This window comes from Callorhinus ursinus, unplaced genomic scaffold (assembly GCF_003265705.2).
Source record: "Callorhinus ursinus isolate GAN/ISIS: 27379988/994484 unplaced genomic scaffold, GSC_fseal_2.0 scaffold26, whole genome shotgun sequence".
NCBI lineage: Eukaryota > Metazoa > Chordata > Mammalia > Carnivora > Otariidae > Callorhinus > Callorhinus ursinus.
The window spans coordinates 20,802,653-20,818,825 of record NW_027397088.1 but is presented as its reverse complement, the minus strand read 5'-3'; the positions used below and the strand labels follow the sequence as shown (position 1 = coordinate 20,818,825).

Below are 16,173 nucleotides of genomic sequence, written 5' to 3'. Positions count from 1 at the left end.
AGAAAGAAAGAAAAAGAGAGAAAGAAAAGAAAAGGAGAAAGAAAGAAAAAAAGGAAAGAAAGAAAGAAAAAGAAAGAAAGAAAGAAAGAAAAAGGAAGGAAGGAAGGAAGGAAGGAAGGAAGGAAGGAAGGAAGGAAGGAAGGAAGGAAGGAAAAGACTTGGGCACTAAGGGAAAACATGAAAAGAAAATAGAGGCACATCAGCAGCTGCATTCACAAACAGCAAGTCAACCGTCCTCTCATGGCTGACTCAGTCTGAATCAGGATGGTCTACGTCATCTTATGCTGACAGCTCCCCATCTCAGTGGCTTCACACAACAAAAGTTCCTTTTTTGTTTTACCCACGTCCAGCACGTGCTCGACGCACTCCCTGGGGGACTCGGGCCGAGGAAAACTTCATCCTGACGTGTGTGCCCATCATCACCCTCATGGCTGGAAGAGCATATGGTGACTGTGCCTCGGAGATCGGTCCCTTCCACTCCCATTGCATTGGCCGACGCAGGTCATGAGGCCAGGCCCAAGTCCAGCGGGGTGGGAGATGTGCAGGAGCACTGTGGCCAGGAAGGAGAGGAGCTGGAAAGGGGGATGGCTCTCCTGAGACTGAACTTGCTCCGAGGACTCCCCTGCCCATCCTGTCCACCAGAGGACTGTGCTGTCAGCAACCACCACACCCTTCCCTCGTCTCTCCCTCCAGCAGGAGGTCATGGAAAAAAGCAAGCTGGGTCTTCAGACCATAGCCACCCATCTAGGCCAGTGCTCACCAGGACGGTGCTTTGATACTTCCCAAACCTCTGGGCAAAATGACGTTGTGGCCCAACTTGGGGTCAGAAAGAGGAGAGGTGGAGTGGGGTGACCCCGTGCGGCGGAAACAATCCTTGAGAACCCCCACCACAGCGGGGGAGGGGCAGTGGGGCTGCTGGATGGCTGGGTGTGCACTTTGTTCATGGGAAGGACAATGGAAGGGAGCCGAGTGGAGGTAAGAACAGCTCAGAGCAGGAGGGGAGGAAAGAAACGGGGGCGGGGTAAGAGGGAAAGAGTGAGGAAGGGGTGAGCTGGGGACTGCAAACACCCTGCTCATCTCCGGTCAGTGAGGGGTACAAAGCTTTTCTTACGTCCCACACAGTGTGACTCACTAGCATCCCAAATGAATGTCCCCCTGGGGGGCTCTGGGAGGGCCCAGGCAGGTCCTCTGCACTGGAAATGGGATTTCCTCTTAGAAGCACACACCAGGTTCTGGAGAAATGTACTAACACGAGTTTTGTTTTGCTTTTCCGTTTTGTTAGCTCACCACCTGATGACAAAAATAAATTTTAATTCGGATTCCTTAAAAGACACATAAAAGGAGGAGCTGAACAGCGGTGTGGGTTTAAAGATGAAATGTCCTACGGTAACTAGAGGACACCTGATTTCCCTGGGCCTATACGATCCAAGTAACATCTAAACTCTGATGTTCATAGGATCACTTAGTACATTGAGTCCTTCTACTGTGAAATAAGCCATTGTACTTAGTAAAGGCCAATGATGTCAGGTAGAAATAAACATTTGATGTCATCGGTCAAAACTGTCAGAGAAGGGGCACAGCTGGTTTTAGACAGATCCAGTTTTTGAAAGTCTGTGCGTGCCGAAGAAGTGGGTGATTCCTCACACTTCTCAAAAATGTCACCGAGAGTCCTTTACTTGGCGACTCTGCCTGTGCATTCCAAAAGAAGTCTTGTTTCAAACACAGGTTTCCATAATAAACTTTCCAGCAACACATCTGCTGTGAAAAATAAGATTTTTGTGGCATTTTACTCTAAACAAAGCATAAAGAGAAAGATACATTTTTAGATGTTTATTGAAGACTCAAAATTCTTCCCACATCAGGAAAAGATGACTGGATCCACCGTACAATTAAGTTCTGACTTGAAGACTGGAGGTTTAAAGAAAACGCAGCCACTTGCATTTCCTGCTGCAAATAAACCAAAAGGAGCTTAATTCAAAAGATATGCTATGGCAACAGTCAGTAGGAGTTAGGTCAAATAACCGATGGCCCAACTCAATGGGAGACACGGTAAGCCTCATTAAAAAGCACGCGGGGGCAGCGCGACCAGTATAAATTCCGGCTCTTGGGAGGACTGATGTGGTTGCTTTTCTGTTCGTTGCAGATTTTAATGAGAAATTTAGTCTTCTTCACAAATGCTTCCTTTAGTTGTGCTTTAATTATAGATTTTGACCAAAAAAGCCAGAAGGAGAGCAAACAGAGCCAGGCCCACAGACGCCCTCAGCGCACAGTCTTGATGGAGTCTTTGCAAGCGGAGTGCCATTCTGGAGCTCGTGGGGTCCCGCCGAACCACAGAAGTGTGGGGCACCAAGCTCAGGTGATTCCCAAGTCTATTTCTGAAGTCCTATGAAGATGGAAACATAGAGGGGAAAAAAATGATTTTAAGATACAAAACAGCCCTACTGTGACTATCTGTCAAGTAATGAGTCCCTAGAAGAAGCTGTCTTTTATTTTTCTTTATTGAGATGTAATTGACACATAACATTGTTAATAGTTCAGGTGTGCAGCATAACGAGTCCGTGTTTTATGTACTCCAAAATGACCACCACAGTAAGTCTACTTAACATCCACTGCCAAGCATACAGTTTTTGTTTTTGTTTTTCTTGTGATGAGAAATTTTAGGATCTCCTCTCTTGGCAACTTTTCAAATATGCAACACAGTGTTGTTAATCCCAGTCACCGTGCTGTGCATGACACCCCCTGGGCTTACTCGTGCTGTAACTGGAAGTTTCCACTTTTGACCCCTTTCACCCATCTCAACCACCTCCCGACCCCCACCTCTGGCAACCACCAATCTGTTCTCTGGATCTATGAGCTCAATTTTTTTTTTTTTTTTTTTTTTTTAGATTTCACATATAATTGAGCCCATATGGCATTTGTCCTTCTTGGACTTAATTCACTTAGCATAATTACCTAAAGGTCCATCCATGTTGTTGCAAATGGTAGGATTTCCCTCTTTTTTATGGCTGAGTAATATTCACATATACATACACATACACACACAGGATATATATCCCACATCTTTGGATAAAGACACTGGACACTTAGGCTGTTTCCATATTTTGGTTACTGTAAATCATGCTACAATGAACACAGGGGTGAGTGTTTTTGTTTTCTTCAGATAAATACACAGAAGAGGAATTGCTGGATCGTATGGTATTCCTGTTTTTAACTTATTGAGGCACCTCCATACTGTTTTCCACAGTGGCTGCACCAAGTTACATTCTCTCACAACAGTGCCCGTTTCTCTACATCTCTGCCAACACGTATTTGTTTTTTTGAAAACAGCCATTCTGATAGGTGGGAGGTGATAGCTCACTGCCGTTTTGATTTGCATTTCCCTGATGATGAGTGATGTTTAGCATCTTTCATGTACCTGTTGGCCATCTGTATGTCTTCTTTGGAAAAATATCTACTCAAGATCCTCTGCTCATTTTTTAATCAGATTGTTTTTTTGCTAGTGAGTTATAGGAGTTCCTTATATATTTAGGATATTACTTATCAGATATCAGATATAGGATTTGTAAATATTTTCTCCATTCAAGCAGGCTGCCTTTTTGTTTTGTTGATGGTTTTCTTTGCTGTGTAGAAGCTTTTTAGTCTGATGTAAGAAGAAGCGATCACTTATTTACTCCTTCAGCACAGACACATTCAAACACCCACCATGGGCCATGTGGCCCCAAGTTAGGTATGGATAAATCACATTTCCTTTCTTTGAAGTGTCAGGCCAAGTTCATGATTTTCTAGATTACACACAAAACATATGAGAGGGGAGGAGAGAGAGTTAGTTTATGGAGAATTAAGGCAGAATTCATGAAGCATAACGTTTATGTAGAGTGGAATTCTATCAAAAATGTACCTTTTAGGGATGCAACCACATCTACTCAGCAAAAAAAAAAAACAAAAAACGAATGACATAGTTTTTTACAGATGTCATTTCATTCTGCAAGCATATCCCTCCAGGTGGAGATTCCTGGCTGCCCCAAACTTGAAGAGGAAGCTGAAGGGTCTGGGTGGCCAGAGGGACAGCCAATTCACCTCCCTCCGGTATGCTGTCTAGCTGTGATCACTAGTGGGGAGGGAGAACCTGGCTGCTCTCTAGATGGTTCTAGCCTTTCAAAGTATAACTTTAATTCTATTATAGAAGATCTCCATCTTATGTACAGGCTTTAGAGTTGGTGCCTCCCCTACTGGGACCCAAAACACCACTTTGAGAGACGGAGGTGGGGGGGGCAGGGAAACACGGACGGGAGGAACAATGTGGGGGGCCAAGGGGGCAACCCAGAGGCAGGAAAATATCAGGCATGTCTGTGGAAGAACAAGAAATCCACAGCAGCACAAAATGTGTTTCAACAACATTTTACTTCGCTTTTTCTTCCCTTCCAAGCTCCCTAAGAATCTCTTGTTGACACCTGCGTCCTCTGTGTGGAAACTGAGAGTTGCAACTCACCACGCATGGTAGACATGCGGAAACCGTACTCTCCAGAAGGAAACCGTGGTGGGAATGTGCAGGGTAGACTGAAGGGAGGGAAGAGAATGGGAGTAGGTGATCCAGTGGCGAGTTGAGGTGGGAGATGATGAGCACCTATGTTGGGATGATGGCAGAAGGCTGGGGAAGGAGGGACAACAGACTTTTGATGGAGAACCCACAGGATTTGAGTTCAGATGAGTGAGTAACGAGAGGTATGAAGAATAGGAATGGGGATGGGGCTTGAACTCATGACCCTGAGATTAAGAGTTACTTGCTCTACCAACTGCGCCAGTCGGGCACCCCGAAAGGGAACTCAGTTTTGATGGGGCACATTCTAAAGAGTGGACAGAGTGATAGGATTAAAGTGATTGTGAAGGATGTAATTCCTGAACCTAAAGTTTTTCCTCCTTGACACCCCCATTATTTACCATACCATTCCAGAATCTTGAGATGGGGCCCATCAGGCTGAATGTTAAACACACCAGGGCTTTTACACATGAAAGTGGTTTGGAATCTAAAAAGCATTTGCCAGGATTTATGTACCCCTGTGCATTAATGTTCAAAGATGAAATGCTGAAGATTCTAGTCTGAAATGTATTTAGCATAGAATTTGGACAAAGCTAGAAGCTGGAATTGGGTTTTCTAGGGTTTGTATCTCCTACAAAACCATAATGATGACCAATGCTTGTGTGCAGAGAGGACCTTCAGATCTCAGGGTAAATTGACTAACAGTTTTTCTAGTTCTTTCCAAAACTTAACAAAGTTTTCTTTGGCCTAAAATAAAAGTTGCTTTCTAGAACCCTGTCCAAAGGAATAGGATGACACTTAAAATATAACTAGGTTTTGTTTGGCAAAAAAAAAAAAAGAATAGGAATGGGGAAATGAAAATAACTTTTAGAATCCAGTTTCCACCAGCTAATGCTTCCATGTGATAGACGTGCAAGAATTCCTGCTTTGACTCTAGGAGACTAATGGCAAAGTTAAAAAAAAAAGAAAAGAAAAACTGCTAACCTCAAGGAAAAATCTCTCAACCCAATGGCAGTCGAATCATGATTCACTTCTGCGCTCACAGGTGTTTCGACCGACACCCTGCTGGTGTCCGTCCCTCAACAAGGGGGCACGCAGTGGAACAGATGAGCTTTCTTCCCTGCAGCGGGGGGGGGGGGCATGACCAGAGCTCAGAGGTGCACCCAAAGCTGCCCCCGCCCCAGGAGACCATTCTCTTGTGAGACTGGCTTTCCGTGTGATATTTTGGAGCTAAGAATATGTTGACAAACTTTTAGTTTGCCTAAAGTAGTCTTCATATCTCAAGGACAGCACTCATCTGGACCGGGCAGCCCGGAGAGAGAATGCAGTCCTTCGCTACAATGACATAAGTGATGTGAGTTCTTCAAGTGCAACGAGGCTACTTCCCCTCCGGGTTCTTGGACCTGCACATCTGCAGGGGTAGAGCGGGTACCTGGGAAGTGTTCAGATGTGACTAAGTGAGTAAATGGGGGTGTGTGTTCCAGAGGAGGTACAAACGATCGAACACGTGCCTCTCCATGTCCCTTGTGACCCACGTGTCCTGTGATGGAATCAGGGTATGAATCTACATGAATCCTAAGTTGCTGCCTCTAGAGATTAAATAAAGCATCACTTCTTAAATTTGGGTTTACGAGACCATAACTAAGAGGCTGATTGATGTCTCCTTGGCCCGAGTTTGACATTTTTGAGTCACACAAGGCTTTAGAAGCCAGTGAAGACTATAGACTGTTCCCCAGAAAAATGTGGAGGTGCCCATGCCCACAGGCACACAGCGCTACTCATGCTTCCATGTATGACTTTAGGAAGTTCACAGACATCCTCACCAAGGAGTAGATCCAGATAGCATGGGAGCTGGAGCTTTCTTTTTAGGAGAAAGTGCAAATACAAACTTAAGTACAGGACCTTGGAAGGGGCCCCTCCAAGAGGGAGCCAGGGAAACGCAATCACTCCTGGCTTCAGGGAGAATCCACCTCTGTTCCACCCATCATTCCGAATGCTGGGCCCTGGTTCTACACCTGCCATTCCAAGCTGTCACTTGGTGATCACTGGTGCCAGGCCTGGGGTCAGGCTGACCTGGGCAGTACTAGGCCACGTCTTCAAGCATTAAGCATCTGGTTGAGTTTATAATACCTTCTACTTCACAAAGCTGCAGTGTAGCTAATGTGTTTGTGTTCTTGGCCTGAAAAAAACCCTTGACTTTCGATGACTATTCCACAAAATTTCGTCTCCTTCTTCTAACTCATTTGCCATAAAATTATGCTCCAAATATGAAAGTTACTTATTGAATTACCATAGTGGATTACCCGTAGTTGTGTTCTTCCTTGGGTATTACTTTATTCACTTCCACGCCCCTGCCCCTGCCCCCCACCTCTCCCGGCAAACACCTAATCCGTCCGACCGTAATGGACGCCCCCCCCATTCCCAGCATACCAAGTCTGCATCACAGAATCTCATGGACAGCAGGAGCGTGCTCGGGCGGCCGCACCCACCTGGCCTGCTGCTCTCCCTAAGACCAAGGTGGGCACTTGACAAACAACGCAGCACAAGAGGGAAAAGGTAGCCTGTCTCTACCATACTGGGCTTCTTTTATATCTTCACCTTTTAGTGATCCAAGATCGTGATTAAAAGAGTCTGATGACATATTTTTAAATATAAGATTGAGAAAAAGGCTTCTCAGCTGACAGTAATCAGTAGGAAGCTAGCTTTGTACATTTCAACTGTCACCACCACTGTGATACTGAAGGAAAAGTAACTTAAAAATATAGGAGGGACGCCTGGGTGGCTCAGTGGTTAAGCGTCTACCTTCAGCTCAGGTCATGAGCCCTGGGGTCCTAGGATTGAGTCCCACATCGGGCTCCCTGCTCAGCGGGGAGCCTGCTTCTCCCTCTGCCTGCAGCTCCCCCTGTTTGTGCTGTCTCTCTGTCAGATAAATAAATAAAATCTTTTAAAAAAATATAGGAAAACAGAAGGACTTTCTCCTAAAGTCCAAGACACTCCAACATCTAAACATACAACTATGGCAGACCTCTATATAGTTAGAAGCGAATAGGAAAGAATGTAGTACTTCTAAGACCCAATTTAGACACAAAGTGCTTTTAGGGGAGGTGATGATAAATCACCAATGCTAAGGTAAAAGGTTACATGTGCACACCGACACAACATACACACACACACACACACACATACACACACACACGGAGAACAATGTATATAACAGACTTAGAGAAAAACTTAGTATGGCCAATAGTTCTGGGAAGTAAACAGAAGGCTCAAACCTTCCTTAAACTTCTTAAACATTACCAAAGATTATTCATTCTTGAAATTCAAGATGCACTTCCATCTCTCAAACGGTAACACACCCCATATGAGAAATGTTATTGCTTGCTAAGACTAAGCAAACACCAACTCTCAAACTTACACTTTTTAAGAAATCAAACTCCACTGAGAAATGCCTTTTTCAAAACAGACAGACATTTGAAACGAGGCAGGATAGGACCTCTGTTCAATCAAAAAGATCCCTGTATTTATCCAGTTATAGTAAATTAAGGACAACACTGAGAAAGTGTTCACTTTGATTCACACGGGCTATCCCCCTGCTTTGTAAATCTCACTGTTTCCTTGATTAATTTCTAAACATTCTTGCTAATTTTTAAAGCATCCTATTAATTTTCAAAAGTACAGCTTATCAAATCCTATTAAAGTAATAAATCTGGTAAAGTAGAACCAAGTACCTACACTGAAAACAAAACCAAACAAAAACCACTTTGATGTTCAGGAAGTCTACGGATCAGATTTCAATCAGGTGGAGATAAATGAAGACTTCGGAAAAAAGAACGCAGTCTGGCTGGGGGGTAACAACAGTCCATTTTGAATTATGTCTTTCTTAAGCAGCTACCCGTGTGTATGTTGTGTCTTAAGCAGTGCATGGCTGGGAAGAAGAAAGAGGAGCCTGCCTACACCCGAGCACATGCAGGGCACCTAGGTCACATGGGACCAGTGCTGGGGGCACGAAGGGCCTTGGTTCTGGCCTTTAATCCCACCTCCATGTTAGGATTTGGGAGCAAACGATTTATCTTCTCTGTTTCCACATAAAATCACCTAAGAAATTAGTATTTTCACATCATAGGGCTGTTAGGAGGATCGAGTGAGGTGTGCATATTAAGTTTTTTGAGCATGTAAAACTCAAGATTAACACATTCCCTGGTGTTTTGTGGTTCTAATGGAACTGGCAAACTGTCTCAGATATTCTTCTTGTAAAATCATGAAGTTGCTATTTTATTTGCTTCTCAAATATGATTAACTGATTTAGACTATTTTTGTCCCTTCTGCATCAGCAGGGGACACACGGTATATAACGAATGAGCATGGGTTTCAAATTCTGGCAGGGCAGAAACTGAATCCAGGGTCAGACATCTGGCAGCTGTATGACCCTGGACAAGTGGTTTAAACCCCCGAAGCCTAGTTACCTCTTCTATGAAGCAGAGATATCAATATGTACCATAAGATGATGTCAAGAGGGTTTGAAGTAATACGCCCAGTGCCCGGGTGGGGTGTCTGGAATGCAGAAGGTCTACATGAAGGGCTATTGTATTACATCCCAGGAGTGTGACCCGGAACGTGGGGAAGCCCAGAGCTCCCCACAGCACTTAGCACCAGCACTGAGACAAAGATGTCCCGTCCTGGGTACTACCCTCACAAGCGCTAACCCACGATGGAGAAGCTCTGCCTCTCTCTGTGGAGTGAGCCTTCTTGAATGGCTCTTAACTAAAACCATCTCATATGTGAAGGGAAACTTGGACCCACAATTTATGAAGAAGGGTTCACCAGTCACACGTGCCAGAGGCTCATTTTTATATCTGCTTTTTCCTTTGATATTTAGTTTTGTTATAACATCTTTTTTCAAGGAAACTAAAAAGGAAAGGAAACAGGTCACTCTTGATTCCACAAAGGTTTTAGGTTCTGTGCCTAGCCTGAACTAGCCAGCTCCCCTCCTCCACTCTCTGCCTGCCCCCTGCTTCCTCTTGAGATTGTTTTCCCAGGGCTCAGACGGGACCTCCTGCAGGAAAAACTCTCTCAACCAGCGCACAGCCCCAGAGGAAGGAGGTGTTTCCCCTCTGTGGGGCTGGGCATCCTGCTGGCCGGCCTTCATCATGGCCCTTGTCGGTGGTAGTAAATGACCTGTCTACTCCTGCAAGATCCTATGAGCACTCCTCGGGAGGAGCCTCGCCAGTGCATGCCCAGGGCCCAGCACCGATGGGGGTGGGCAGTGCTGGCTGAAAGGATATTTGCCTTTCTACCTGCTCCTTAGTACTAGAGATGCACATTTTATACAGGCGCACATAGTCTTTCCATATAAATTGACATTTACCTATTCTTGGCTTTCTTATTAGATTGTGGGGTAGTTGGAACAGAGGGTCAAACATCATCGATACAACACAGTATAAAAATACAATAGTACCAACAGGGAAAAACTTGCCAGCAGAGAAGTAGCATGGTACATTAGTTTTCTATTGTTACTTTAATAAATTACCGTAAACCTCAGGTTTTAATACAAATTCATTCGCTTGCGATTCTGGAGGTCGAAAATTCTAACATCAAGGTGTTGGCAAAGCTGCATTCTTTCTGGCAGTTCTAGGGGAGAATTGGTCTCCTTGCTCTTTATCTAGCTTCTAGAGGCTGCCTGTATCCGTTGGCTTGTGGCCTTTTCTCTCCAGGTTCAAAGCCAGTAGTACAGACTTTTCAATGAGGATCCTTGTGATTTACGCTTGGCCCCTGGGAATAAACCCAGGACAATTTCTCCATCTCGACCTTTAATTGAATCATACACCTGAAGTTCCCTTTGGCCATGTAAGGCAGCACATTCACAGGTTGCTGGGATCAGGACTTGGGTTATCTTGTGTGTGTGTGTGTGTGTGTGTGTGTGTGTGTGTGTGTGTGAGTGAACACATTATTGTGCTTACCATTCCTGGCATATGTGACTTCCCTGTGTTCTCACTGTCCCACCAGAAGGTGTGCTCAATTCAGGCAGAGCTGAGCCAGCTGCAGGAGAGAATGCACTCCAACAGAAGCCTGATGTTCTCCACATTACAGGGAAAAGGGGTGCAGGGCACCTCCCAGTGACTGTACTGCTGGCTGGCCGTGAAGCCTCCTGGTGGAGGAAGATGGGGTCCCCAGGGCTCAGCCTCTGCTCACACAGACCTGCTGAGCCACCATGCTTGTCCTACTCATGGCTTTTTCAGCTGAAAGAGATAAGGACCTGAAGGAGGTGGTCAATGAACAGAACCTTCTCTGCAGGGGTATTTGTACTTCTATGTGTTCCTTTGCCTTCTACATTTATATTTTTGTACAGGTGCAAACATCTTATCCTTTTCTTGGTTGGGTTTGGCCTTCCAATGGAAAGTCATGCCGTTCACAGGCCTCTCATGCAGTGCCTCCTCCTCCCAAATATTTATAACTTGCATTATGTGATATGGCCACAGAACCAGAAGCCTAAGGATCCAGGAGGACATGTGGACGACAGCCTCTATATAAAAACACTAGGTAGACAAGAAGCATTTACGCACTGGTCACCACGTGCCCAGCACGACTCTAAGTACTCTATATGCATTCTTTCATTCCCTCCAAATTCCCAGGGAAGCTGTTAACATGACTTAATCCCAACTTGCCCTATTGATGGGGAGCAGGTATCCATGGTGAAGCCGATGAGAGGCTTGGCTTCAGCCTTGGTAATAACACATCAGAGGTACGTTTCTAACGCCATACAGAGAAATGAGAAAAATCAAGGCACAGCATATCAAATGACTATCAGGATCGAGATTCCTTCTAAGCCGACTTTATCCCCTTTACTTGCTACTGCAGCTCACGGACGCAATGGTGGTGTTTTGCGTTTCTCTACAGAAAGGCCATTCTGGGAAAAGCCAGGTCAGGTCCTGCAGGGACGCTGCACCCCACCTGACCTGCAGTTCTGAACCATGCCGAGACTTTGTAAATGGGACCCAGAGAAGGCACACTGCTGCGTTTTCTCTGAACACACACACACACACACACACGATCTGCTCACATTAGAACATGTTGCAAAATCTGTTTTAATGAGGAAGAGTTGGGCTGGTTCTGCTCAAATAAAAGATACCCCTGGAAGAGAGTCGCCACCTGTCTTCCCATCTCGCCGTGCAGCGTCTAAATGAGTTCTTCTGTCCCTGACACCTGCAGGCGTTGCAAGCTGCCTTCCTCGGATTGACAGACACCCTGTCCCCGCGCTCCAGGGTCAGACAGGGACGGAGGGTGCCGTGCTACCTTTCTCCACTACTCTTCCAGACAATTCCTCAAACTGGGAGCATCTTAATATCATATAATTAGGAATGCCCGATTCTCTCTGAACCAAAGATCTTAGTTGTTTCTAGTTCTTGAAGACTCTGCGAAGAATGTTCTATGCGCTGTCCATCAGCTTTGTAGGTACACTGGCATGTAACGAACTCCACAAATTAAACCTGGAATCAGCTACATCTTTTCATTTATTTGGGGAAAATATTTACATGATAAAACCTCTGTCACAGAGTTACATGATGAGGGCACAGTCCTGTCAGCCTTTCTGTATCACTTTTGGGCAGAGGCAATTCTAAATTCGGCATTATCCGCATGTAATTTCCCCCACATCCTCTCACCTCAAATGTGTAATTGCTATCAGGTCATTAAAATTGCAAAGAAAAAAAATTTCAAGCCAGAACACACCGCACACACAAAATCACTATGATCTTGTTTTATATCTTGTTTTGGTGACAGCAGAGTAAATACAAGGCTTTGCTAATAAGGCCAAAAATAAATTATTAAACTATCTGCCGTATGATCAAATGCATTTCAGATTATATTCTGAGTAATTCTGCCTTGACATTCACCAAAGGAAGAGCTCTGATGTGCCTCTGTGTGGTCTGGGTAACCCTCTCTTTCAGGACGTGGTCTGGGCGACCCCTCTTTCAGGATGTCCGATCCTCTGACTTCAACTGAGCCAAATGAAAGAAAGAGATAATCATACCAAAAATCAAAGCTCGGCGTCGACACATCACCTAATTATTGTTTTCTGTCACGTCGTAATTCATCCGACTCAAGAGATACAAAAACAACTCTTAAGCTCTGAACTTCTTTTAATGGATTCAAAATATTATGTGTAAATTTTTCTCATGGCTCAAAGGCATTGTTAGAGCTTTAAGGGAAAGCTACTAGAGATGAAGAAAAAAATGTCTGATAGCTCATAACTCAAGTTAAGAGTTCAGCACCACCTTCTTGTTTTTTTTTTTAGCTGAGCCTGCACATATGGCCTATGCAGAAAATCTATCAACACCAAATATGTGATCAATGCAAGGAAATTATGTTAAAATATACATTACGCAGTGCAGTATGCTATCAGAAAAGACCCTCAAAATCTCCTGACTCTGTAGAGTCTGCTTTAAATACAAAATCATCTTCATATCTGAAAGTTATCTCTATCATAATTGCATTTTAATTCCCAAAATATACACTTAAGGAAGCACCTCTTAATATAAGTATCTCTAATGGAAACTGTTGCCTCAGTCCCTGATAATTGGGAATGAACAATGGTGGCGGTCCAGTCTTTGTGAGGCCTCCTCAACCCTCCAGTTGTGGTCTTCTACCTGAATTCTGTCGTTTTCTTGAAAGTTCCTCATCTTTCTCTAACTTAGCACCATGTGTCCATTCAAATGCCTGACACTGGCCTAGTTCTTGGCTTGTTACATTTACCAAATAAGTGCATGGAGTGCAGGGTAGAAGAAGGGGGTCTAGAATTAATAACACAGCATAAATATCTTTGCGCACAGTGGGGTGTTGTCATTTGTTTATACGTAACCTCTTTAGTTCTACAAAAACCAAGGGGTTGCGAGCTTTGCCGAAAGGTATGTTACCAAAGGTCTGGCATCTTAGCTGGAGATGCATTCATTTTTACTTCTTATTCATTGTGATTTAAATTTTACTAGCTGCCCTTAAAACCCAAGCTATTTATTTACTATGTCAAAATTTGGAAACTACTCTAGAATGTATATGTAGGTCTCTTTTTCAGCCACAGATGTATACACAAATACAAATACAAATACACACACACACACACACACACACACACACACACACACACAGGACTGGAAATAAAGAAGGAACCAAAAGGCTCCCTGAGAACTATGAAGTCAGTAATCACCATGTTCATGATGATGGCAGAAATGAACTCCTCTAACCTGAAACACTGGCTGGAAGTATGCATCTGTACAAGCTAATGTGGCCCCACCAGTGTGGCAAAGCTGAAAAAAATTAAGGTGAATTGGATCCAGATGCTTTCCTGATGATGAAGTCTTTTTGATAATCTCTTAAGCTCCAACTGAAACCACCCTCATTCCATGGAGTATATACAGGAAGCTGTGAACTAAGATGTCGACAAACGGAACAATCAGGTGTACGAAAGTTAATCTTGAAGCAAGCAATTCAACTCAAAATAATTACGCCCAAGTATTTCTTCCCACTAGGTAACCATGAGAGTGTGTTGGCAGATGTTTGTGTTTTAAATGAAAAAGAAGCCATGTGTGATGCTAACCACTACTACAATGCAACCCTCCCACCCTGTTCTAAGCATCATTTTCAATGACACTGGGAATATGGTTCTAGCATTACTGAGCTCCATGAACTGTATAAAATGAATAAAGGAGATGGCAGGTGCTTTGTTCTGTCCAAAGAATCTCGTAAATGATGAGCTAACATGTAAAATGTTTCCTACAGATCACTGTGATAGTTATTCAGCTAGGAAAAATTCAGACGAACCAGTTAAGAAAGATTACATGGTATGCACTTACCATGATTACATTAAAATCGGCTCTTTGAAGCAAGTTCACATCTGTATTTCCCCCTCACTTCCAAAATTCCATTATGTGTTCTTCTAAAACTCCATCCCAAGGCATGCTCATTTCCCCTTTCTATTTCTATTTTGAATACAGATAGTTCTTAAAAAGTAAAAAATAAACAACCCTACCAGATGTCACTGAAAATAATAGAGAAGATTAATACAGGGAGATTTAATTGTTTACATCACCATAGAAGTGTGGCAGGCAATCTCCAAGATGGCTCCCAGTGATCTCTGCCTTCCAGTATTCACATCCTGCTCTGACAACTTCCCTCTTCCCCTGACTGTGAGCTGATCGGCCTTGCCTCTAATTAATAACACTCAACATAAATGATGGGATGCCACTTCTGAAATTAGGTCACAAAAAAAAAAAAAAAACCACCTCGTAGCTTCCCTGTTTCTCACTCTCTCTGCTTGTTGCTCTGAGGAGAGCCAGCTGCCTTGTTGTGAGGTGTCCTACGCTAAAGCCCACACGAGAAGAGACTGAAGGAGACCTCTGCCCAATGGCCACGAAGGATCAAGACCTCACTCCCACAACCCATGGGAAATGGAATCCCACCATCCCCACACAAGGGAACTTAGAGGCAGCTCTTCCCCCAGTTGACCTTTCAAGTAAGGCTACACGCCTGGTCAACAGCCCGACTGCAGCCTCCCAACAGGCACGGGACCAGAGGCACCCTAGCTGCGCTTGCCCAGATTTCTGACCCACAGACGCTCTGAGATAATGAATGTTTTTTTGTTTCAAGCTGCTAAATTTTGAGGTCATTTGTTACACAGCAATAGACAACTAATATAAAAAGATGACAGGTAGAGGGCTGGAAACTGATTCACATATATACTGAGACGTGATTTTTCTAACAGAGGCATTTTGGACTGCTAGGAAAGATGGACTTCCAATAAAATTTTCTGGAACAATTCATTATACACACATAAAACAATGAAATTTGACTCCTACCCACCATCCTTAAAAATTAATTCCCGGTAGATTGATTATTTACCTGGGAAAGGCAGAACTGGAAAAATTTTAGGTAATGTGGGCAGAAAACCTTTCTAACCCATAAGGCAGGGAAACCATTCTTAAATCACAAAAATACACGAAATTCTAAAGGCGCCAATGAGAGGCTAAAAGACAAGGAAATCTAAATAAATAGATCAAAGAAATTCAACAAATGTATACACATATGCCAACCTCATTTGTAATTAGAGAGCACAATGAGACACCAATTCACAGACACCGCGTTGTCAAAAGGTAAAACCATCCAACAGTTGAGATTAGCTGGACTGCTCTAAGTTTTGTGATTGTGTCACAAGGCATTTATAGTGGCAAGAGTTAACTGATATATAAGATGACCAGATATTGGGTCTTGCAATCCTTTTAATCAGGGATTACCTATCTGTCTATTTCTATCTCTAACACAAATACATTCATTCATTCATTCACTCAATAGACATTTCCTAAGCATGTGCTCTGCCGTACCAGGCACTGTTCTAGACATTAAAGACAAAGAAAGGAATGAAGCAAAATATCCCAGCACTTATGGATGGAGTTTCCATTTTAGTAAATGGAGACGAAGAAACACGTAAATATGTGGTGTGTCTGACAGGGAGATTTTTTCATGGAGAAAAATGGGGTAAGGATAGGGGTGGTTCTAGGTTGTGGTGGGGGTGGTTGTTTTATAGAGAGCTGCTCAGGAAGGACTCACTGATAAGGCAGAATTTCAGCAGATACTTGAATGAAGGAGAT

General features: G+C 43.8%; 1 protein-coding gene across 3 annotated transcripts in view; it reads right to left on the bottom strand.

Annotated features, from left to right (window-relative positions):
- Positions 1-130: 130 nt before the first annotated feature.
- CDKAL1 (CDKAL1 threonylcarbamoyladenosine tRNA methylthiotransferase) overlaps positions 131-16,173 on the bottom strand; it is a 654,884-nt gene continuing 638,841 nt past the window's right edge. For 2 of the 3 annotated variants that reach the window (XM_073877631.1, XM_073877632.1), the window contains exon 15: positions 131-2,383. In XM_073877631.1, the coding sequence (XP_073733732.1) occupies positions 2,195-2,383 (189 nt within the window). In that variant the 3' untranslated portion in view covers positions 131-2,194. The remainder of the gene's footprint in view (positions 2,384-16,173) is intronic. The other variant, XM_025891077.2, reaches the window with a different exon arrangement.